This window comes from Hyperolius riggenbachi, chromosome 9, assembly GCF_040937935.1.
Source record: "Hyperolius riggenbachi isolate aHypRig1 chromosome 9, aHypRig1.pri, whole genome shotgun sequence".
NCBI lineage: Eukaryota > Metazoa > Chordata > Amphibia > Anura > Hyperoliidae > Hyperolius > Hyperolius riggenbachi.
In genome coordinates, this window is record NC_090654.1 from 28,266,954 (window position 1) to 28,276,189 (window position 9,236).

Below are 9,236 nucleotides of genomic sequence, written 5' to 3' on the forward strand. Positions count from 1 at the left end.
TATGTGCGGTACAGGACAGAGGTGGGACCCAGAAGCCAGGTGAAATATTGTGGCCAATTGCTGCTTAACACCAGCTTTGAGGCACGACACAGGAGCCTAGTTACCACGATGAAGTGGGTGTGCAACTTGGCTACATGTGGCTCCATTGGCTATTTCACCCAGATTCCGGTGCTTACCACCACCAGGGGCGGGGGGGCTCTGGGTTCCCAAGCACCCCCTCTTTAAATGCCCATAAAAAGGCCCCTTCCACTGTAAAAATAAAGCTCCGTCTTTGGCTGCAATAAGCCCCACCCCTTCCCGTGGGACGTCCCGACACACATCCGCAGGAAGTTCCTCTCCAATTGCACCCTTCTTGTCCGCAGAGCGCAGCACCCATAGTGACCTCTGTCAGCACCCAAGCTGACCTCTCCCTCCCCAGCACCCAAGCTTACCTCTCCCTCCCCCAGCACCCATAGTGACCTCTTCCTCCCCCAGCACCTACATTAACTTTTCCCTCCCCCAGCAGCACCATTCCTGTCCCCAGCAGCACCCATAGTGACCTCATCCAGCACCTAAACTGACCTCTCCCTCCCCCAGCACCCCCAATGACTTCCTCTTCCTGCAGCACCCACACTGACCTCTACTTCTTCTCTACCCAGTACTCACACTCACATGACACCAGGTACCTTCACCCAGGCCTGGCATTGCACCCAGTACTCACACTTGTACACAGCCTCTACATGGCACCCACTATCTGCAACAAGCACCTATTTAACTAGAGTGACCAGATTTTTCTGGGTCCAACCTGGGACGGAACAGGGGGCTGTGGGGGAAGGGGGATGTTTGCGCCGAAAAATGGGCGAGGCCATGACGTATGGGCGGAGCGTAACCGTCAGGGCCGTATCTATTAAGAGGCACCCGTGGGCCGGTGCCATGGGCGGGTCCTCGGGGGGAGCGGCCACCTATAGATCATTTATTATTTTTATTTATTTATTTTTATACATAAAAAAAAAAAAATGTTTTTTTTTTTGTTGAGCGGGGGTTAGCTTGTCATGGGGGGGAGCGGGGGGAGCGCACCTACTGATGAGGGGAACTCGCTCACCCCCGCCCTCCAGCAGAGTGGCAGCGGCCGGCCAGGACATGATCCTGAACTCTGCATGCCGCCGCCTGGTCTAGTGCGGCGGCATGCAGAGTTAAGGATCACGTCCTGGCCTACAGCTGCCGCTCTGCTGGAGGGCGGGAGCGAGTCGGGAAAAGCCGGGAGACACGCGAAGGAGCCGCTGGCAACTGCAGCCCAGCTACCCAGCCAGGAGCCAGCCAGCCCGCATGCCCAGCCAGGTACCCAGCCAGCCCGCATGCCCAGCCAGGTACCCAGCCAGCCCGCATGCCCAGCCAGGTACCCAGCCAGCCCGCATGCCCAGCCAGGTACCCAGCCAGCCCGCATGCCCAGCCAGGTACCCAGCCAGGTACCCAGCCATCCTGCATGCCCAGCCAGGTACCCAGCCAGCCCGCTGCCCAGCCAGGTACCCAGCCAGCCCGCTGCCCAGCCAGGTACCAAGCCAGCCCGCTGCCCAGCCAGGTACCCAGCCAGGTACCCAGCCATCCTGCATGCCCAGCCAGGTACCCAGCCAGCCCGCTGCCCAGCCAGGTACCAAGCCAGCCCGCTGCCCAGCCAGGTACCCAGCCAACCCACTGCCCGCTCGCCCAGCCTGCCCGCTCGCCCAGCCAGGTACCTAGCCCACTGCCCGCTCGCTTAGCCAGGCAGTGGCTGGATAGTGTAATGGTTAAGGGCTCTGCCTCTGACACAGGAGACCTGGGTTCAAATCTCGGCTCTGCCTGTTCAGTAAGCCAGCACTTATTCAGTAAGGAGTTTCTTAAGCAAGTCTCCTTAACACTGCTACTGCCTACTGAGTGCGCTCTAGTGGCTGCCTCGCAAGTGCTTTGAGTACGACAGGAGAAAGGCGCTATACAAATACTGCAATTAATTACTCAGGCAGCCCACTGCTTGCTCACCCAGCTACCCAGCCAGCCCACTACCCGCTCACCCAGCCAGATACTCAGCCAGCCCACTGGTATTATGCTGCCCACTGTGTGATTTACTGCTAAAAATGCTGCCCACATTGTGATTATTTTCTGGTGAAATGTTGCCCACATTGCGATTTTCTGGTGAAATGTTGCCCACATTGCGATTATTCTTTGCTGAAATGTTGCACTCATTGCGATTATTTTCTGCTGAAATGTTGCCCACATTGTGATTATTTTCTGGTGAAATGTTGCCCACATTGCGATTATTCTTTGCTGAAATGTTGCACTCGTGATTATTCTCTGCTGAAATGCTGCACACATTGCGATTATTTTATGGTAAAAACGCTGCCCCATTATGATTATTTGGCACCTATGGGGGGGGGGGCCCATCCAAATTCTCGCAAGCGGGCCTAGTGATTTCTATGTACGCCCCTGACTACTACCTAAACTGGGGATACCTATAGACCTGGATATCTATACTGGGGACACCTATAGTATGTCTACATTTGGACACCTATAGACCTGGCTACTGTACTTATACTAATTATTTATATAGCGCCAACATATTACGCAGCGCTGTACAGAGTATGTATTGTTTTGTCACATAACTGTCCCACAGAGGGGCTCACAATCTAATCCCTACCATAGTCATATGTCTATGTATGTATCATAGTCTAGGGCCAATTTTTAGGGGAAGCCAATTAACATTATACTTATCTGTATCGTATGTTGTTGGGATGTGGGAGGAAACCAGAGTGTCTTAAAGAGACTCCGTAACAAAAATTGCATCCTGTTTTTTATCATCCTACAAGTTCCAAAAGCTATTCTAATGTGTTCTAGCTTACTGCAGCTCGTTCTACTATCACCATCTCTGTAATAAATCAACTTATCTCTCTCTTGTCAGACTTGTCAGCCTGTGTCTGGAAGTGTTGTGGTTCTGTGATGCATCTCCCCCCCCCCAGGCCCCCCTCTGCACACTGCCTGTGTATAATTTAGATTAGGGCAGCTTCTCTCTTCTCTCTTATCTTTTACAAGCTGGATAAATCCTCCTCTGAGCTGGCTGGGCTTTCACATACTGAGGAATTACATACAGGCACAGCTGTCTGCACTCTGCAGGAAGAAACAGCCTGACACTTCAGTGTAAGATAGCTGCAGGGGGAAATAAACACACAAATGATCTCTTGAGATTCAAAAGGAAGGCTGTATACAGCCTGCTTGTGTATGAATGTATTTTCTATGTGTGGACATACTGTACATCAACCTACTTCCTGTTTTGGTGGCCATTTTGTTTGTTTATAAACAAACTTTTTAAAACTGTTTTTAACCACTTTTAATGCGGCGAGGAGCGGCTAAATTGTGACAGAGGGTAATAGGAGATGTCCCCTAACGCACTGGTATGTTTACTTTTGTGTGATTTTAACAATCCAGATTCTCTTTAAGGAAACACACACAGACAAAGGGAGAACATACAAACTCCTTGCAGATGTTGACCTGGCTACGATTCGAACCAAGAACCCAGCGCTGCAAGGCGAGAGCGCTAACCACTACGCCATCATGCTGCCATACCACTGTACTATATTGTACTTACATCTTCAGCAGTACTTCACGGAGTACGTAGTCATGTCACTGACTATCCTCTGAGGAGCTTACAATCTAATTCTCCCATAGTCTAATGTCCTACCATATTATTATGTATTTATATAGCAATGGCATCTTCTGCAGCACTTTGCAGAGAACAGTCATGTTACTGACTTTTCTCAGGGGAGCTCACACTCTAATACCTACCACTATTTTGTGCGAGAGAACACTGGCTAATGTGTGGTGTTTTTTTTTTTGGGGGGGGGGGGAGGGGGACATTTCCTACTTGCTTTTTTAAGGTCACTTTACTCATACCCAGGGAGAAACCATGGCCCCACTGACTTTGGGCTGCACTCTTACTAGGATATTTTAATTGGCCACACCCACTGTGTTATGGACACGCCCACTGCATTCTGTGGCCACGCCCATTTTACGTCGCGGCGCGCGAAAACGTTCTCCTGGGGGGGCGCCATAGGTTTGGGGTGCCTAGGGGAGCCCAAACCCTAAATACAGCCCTGGTAACCGTAACCCCAAAGCAGCAAATATAGCCAACTATGACCATTAAATAATAAATGCAGCAACAGTTACCCCAGACACCAGAAAATAAACACAATGTGGGCAACATTTCAGCAGAAAACAAATGCAATTTGGGCAACATTTCAGCAGAAAACAAATGCAATTTGGGCAACATTTCAGCAGAAAATAAATGAAATTTGGGCAACATTTCAGCAGAAAATAAACGTAATTTGGGCAACATTTCAGCAGAAAACAAATGCAATTTGGGCAACATTTCAGCAGAAAATAAACGTAATTTGGACAAAATTTCAGCAGAAAATAAACGTAATTTGGGCAACATTTCAGCAGAAAATAAACGTAATTTGGGCAACATTTCAGCAGGAGATAAAAAATAATTTACTCACCTGACAGAAGTCCCCTCTCCCGGCCTCTGGTGTGCAGCTCCCCGGACGATCCTCCTCCTGCAGTCTCCCGCGCTGAGGAATAGCAGGGCTACGGGAAGATGGCGCCCGAAGCCCTGTACTGGAGACACAAATAGTCTCCAGTACAGGGCTTCGGACGCCATCTTCCCGCAGCCCTGCTCTGCCTGTTGGAACCTGAAACACTATGCAGGCTCAGGCTGGAGCGGGGCTGCGGGCTATGAACTGGCACGGCGTCTATTAGATGCCGCAGCCAGTTCACGCAGTAGTACGGTGGCCAGAGTCCCGAGGCCGGAACGGCCCGCAGGTAAAAGCGGGACGTTTCCCGGGACCTCGTGCAGCCTGGGACAGCGGACCCCAAAGGCGGGACCTGTCCCGGGTAAAGCGGGACGTATGGTCACCGTAATTTAACCAGTACCCGCACCCAAAGTATCTGCATTCAAAACCTATGTGACGCCCAAAGCCTACCCATAGCCAGCACCCAGTACAGGCATGGTGCTAAGTATTTTCACCCATGTCACACCCAGTACCTGCACCCAGCACCCACATGACATCCAATACATGCACCCATATCTCACATGGCACTAAGTACTCGCATATCAACACCCGCATGACACTCGATACCCACCCATAGCCAGAACCCACATGACACGCTGTACTCATGCCCAGAACCCACATGGCACCCAGCATCTGCTTTCAGCACCCACATGACAACCAATACCCCCTAGCCAGAAACGAGAAGGGGGAAGTGTGGGGAGGGCACCCTCCACTTAAGGACCCTCTGCACGGCCGTGACCACCACCCGGGACTGCATGTGCGTAAATGTGTCACCCCCCACGCACCCAACGCCCCCCCGCCCCCCTTACCACTCAACCCGTTTGTCTAATCTGTATCCAGAATGTATTATACAAACATACCTCACAACTTTCTGAGGTAGGAAAGAGGGACTCTTTTAAGACATGCCCCTGCCACACCCTCAGTCACATCATCACCACTCCCCTAGTCACACATACCACTAAAGATTTTGTTAGCAAAAGACAGTTTTATAATTTAAACCACACTGATCCTTTTTATCATCATTAGTTCTCTTTCATATTAACATTTGAAGACAAAACGTATATTGATTGAAAGGGATGAGAATGCTCCAACACTATAGAACTCCCTTCCTCCACCCATTAGGGCAGCCCCTCCTTCAACATCTTCAAGAAAGCCCTCAAAACTCACCTTTTCACTCTGGCCTACCACCCCTCACAAGTGCTCTAAACCCGCAGCTGAACTCTGGTCTCCTACCATTCGTGTCCTTACCTCTCCCTCTAGATTGTAAGCCTTTGGGCAGGGTCCTCCCCCTTTTGTGTCCTACCTGATCATGCACCTCCATTACTGTGAACCCATCCTATGGATCTGAGTGAACCTAACTTGCCTAATCTCCATGCTCCATCCAGTGACTGACTAAGCATTACCTTGTACTCATACTGTGCTGCGTGATCTGGTTTTCTTGTATTCCTGTCATATTGCTGTATGTCACCCCTAAATATTGTCTGTATCCCTATTTATTGTCCATCGCTGCGTAACATGTTGGCGCTTTATAAATACAATAAATAAATAAATACAGTTTAGACACATTTTTTGATGGAAAAAATACATTTATTTACACAGATCTGTACATCGGTCCTAAAATAATTGTAATGCGGCAGCGTTTCACCAGAAATTACACTTATTGCGGCAGCGTTTCACCAGAAAAATACACAATGCGGGCAGCATTTCACCAGAAAATACACATAGGCAGGGCTCCACTTTCATGAGGCACAAAGGGGGACAGCAGGAGGCACAGTGGGACTGAAGAAGGCACACAGGGCGACATAGGGAGGCACAGGGGGACAGAAGGAGGCATAAGGGTTAGAAGAAGTCACAAAGGGGGACAGAAGGAGGCACAAGGGAACAGAAAGGGGGACACAATGAGGCATAATGGGCAACAAAAGGAGGCACAATGGGGAACAGAATGATACACAAAGGGGAACAGAATGATACACAAAGGGGGACAGAAGGAGGCACACAAGGGTGACAGAAGAAAGCAGAGGGGGATGTAAGGAGGCACAGGGAGACATAAGTAGGCAGATGGGGACAGACAGAGCCACAGGGAGACAGAAGAAGGCACAAAGGGGCACAGAAGGAGGCACAGGGGGACAGAGGAAGGTGCAGGGGACAGAGGTGGCACATGGGGACTGAAGGGGCACATGAAGACAGAATGTGGGACTGAAGGAGGAACAGGGGGCAGAGGTAGCACAGGGGGACAATGAAAGGCACAAGGGGACAGAAGGAGGCAGAGGTGGCACAGGGGGACTGAAGGAGGCACATGGAAACAGAAGGAGGCACAAAGGGAGACAGGAGGCATAAAGGGAGACAGAAGGACAAACATGGGGGTCAGACATGGCATAAAGGACTGAAGGAGGCACAGAGGGACACAGTGCTTGCAACTTACACTAAGCAGATGCAGCAGAAGCAAGTAATAGAACACCCGTGGGGGTGGTGCTTAGTCAGGGGGCATGGCTTAATCCAACAAAATGGTGCCCCCAGGACCAATGACACTCCAGGCAATGGCCTGTACTGCCTATGCCTAGCGGCTCCCCTGTGTAGTAGCACAATAGGGAGAAGAGGCGCCCAGGAATATATAGAACTAGGTTAAAAACACTAAAATCTGAAAATGGGAGGTGGCTCACCTCAATAACAACAGTCACATATGTCAATGATATATATTGAGCACATGAAATGCGTTTCATAGGTCTGAGCCTGCTTCCTCAGGCCAGTACAGTGCCAAAGGTTTACAAAGCCAGAGTATTGAGCGGTTCTGTCAGAGGAAGCGTGCTCAGACCTTCATAACATGTTGCCAGTGTTTAATAGATATTGACATATGTGACTTTAAGGTAAGCCACCTCCCCCTTTTCAGATTTTAGTGTTTTTAACTTGGTTTTATACATTCCTGGGGGCCTCTTCTCCCTATTGTGACGATACGAATAAAGAACACAGCTGATGCATATCGGTATGTATAATTATGCTTCTCCTTCGAACTATTTCCAATGGATGTGCCACAGAAAAATTTCTCCTTCTGGTATATTTCCGATCCCCCAAGTAATGTCTGCCATTTCTGCTTGCAGGGAGCCCCGTGTATAACCTGTATGCCCTTTGCAACCACTCTGGCAGCGTTCACTACGGCCACTACACGGCGTACTGCAAAGACCCCTCAGGATGGTACGCTTACAACGACTCCAGGTGAGCACCTGCGCCTTCCTCTGCCTTTGTCTGCCACTGAGGATTCTGGGAACTCTGAGTAACATGTCTGTCCTTCTTGTCTGCAGGGTGACCTCTATGAGTGAGAGCATTGTGCAGTCCAGCGAGGCCTACGTCTTGTTTTACGAACTAGAAGATGCCTGTTTAAAGAAGTGAACTGTTATCTGGCGAGGAACTACAAATCCCAGCATATCCTGCTGGAAAGTGTCTCCTAGGGCACCAATTTATTTTTTTTATTGACTTTTAGCTCCTTCTTGGGCCCCAGAGGAACTGGTGAGAAAGCAACCAGGGAACGATAGCAATAAAAAAAAATGGCAGCAAGTTGGTTTTAACAACTTTTTAAGCTGGTCCAAAGACTGTTTACTGTTATTTTTGCTGAAAGAGATATCCTTTATTTCATCCCTGTTTGTGGGATCTTCTTTGTACGCGATTTACTTCATCCCTGTGTGCTGGATCTTCTGCATACAGAATTTATTTCATCCCTGTGCGCTGGATCTTCTGCGTACGCGATTTATTTAATCCCTGTGCTCGGGATCTTCTGCGTATGCAATTCTGCAAGGCACTCGCTATGGACTACATGTGACGGGATGAATTATGCAAAAGAGGAACCAAAAGTTTTCTACATTATCGAAAGATGACTTCTCCGCAGTCTGTTTCTGAAGGTGGGAGGAGCCGCTGATCGCCCAACGAGCTGTTTTCAAATCCAGCAGCTATTGATGTCTGCACATGCTCTGCTTCGAAGTGCAACGCCGAAAGGAAACTCGCATCTTGTTTATGTTTTGGGAAGGATTAAAAATGGTCAGTTGGGTTTCTTATTGTGTTTGTTTGAAATATTCTTTTGTTCGGCGGAGGTGCAGCCACAAAAAGGCTGTTTGTTTATTTTTTTTATTCATTCACATGTGCCTGACTGTTGGAAGTCAGGGAATCCCAGATCCAGGACAAGTCAGCGCTGCCATTGTTTGTTTTAAAGGGAACCTGAAGTGAGAGGGATATGGAGGCTGACACATTTATTTCACCTTAAAGTGGACCCAAATTAAAAACACAAGATTTCAGAAATAAAATCTATTTTCTAAATTATAATAATAAATAGCAGCCTTTTTTCAGCTGCTTGATGACAAATATAATATATTTTACATTTATTGGAGGAACCCCTCCCTTCCTTTCATATTGCCGGGACAGAATCCGGCAGACTGGTGGAGGAGATAAAAACAAAACACAGGCTGCTACTGATGATGTCACAGGGGAGGTGATCTCAGCTTGTGTGAGATTTCACATAGACGACGCCCCTGTGAGGGAGGGTAGCTGATGACAAACACACCATGATCTAAAAGAAGTAATGACTGCCACCTGTATAACTCTAGTTATGAAAACAGAAGGGTGAAAAGCATGCATTGAAATGCTCATAGGCTTGAAGGAGTGTTTATTTATATTTGT

The 9,236-nt window shown here is 48.9% G+C and overlaps 1 protein-coding gene across 3 annotated transcripts in view; it reads left to right on the forward strand.

Moving 5' to 3' along the window:
• USP21 (ubiquitin specific peptidase 21) overlaps positions 1 to 8,617 on the forward strand; it is an 81,535-nt gene extending 72,918 nt beyond the window's left edge. For all 3 annotated transcript variants that reach the window (XM_068252256.1, XM_068252260.1, XM_068252259.1), the window contains 2 exons: positions 7,670 to 7,784; positions 7,871 to 8,617. In XM_068252256.1, coding sequence (XP_068108357.1) covers positions 7,670 to 7,784; positions 7,871 to 7,958 — 203 coding nt within the window. In that variant the 3' untranslated portion in view covers positions 7,959 to 8,617. The remainder of the gene's footprint in view (positions 1 to 7,669; positions 7,785 to 7,870) is intronic.
• Positions 8,618 to 9,236: the final 619 nt, after the last annotated feature.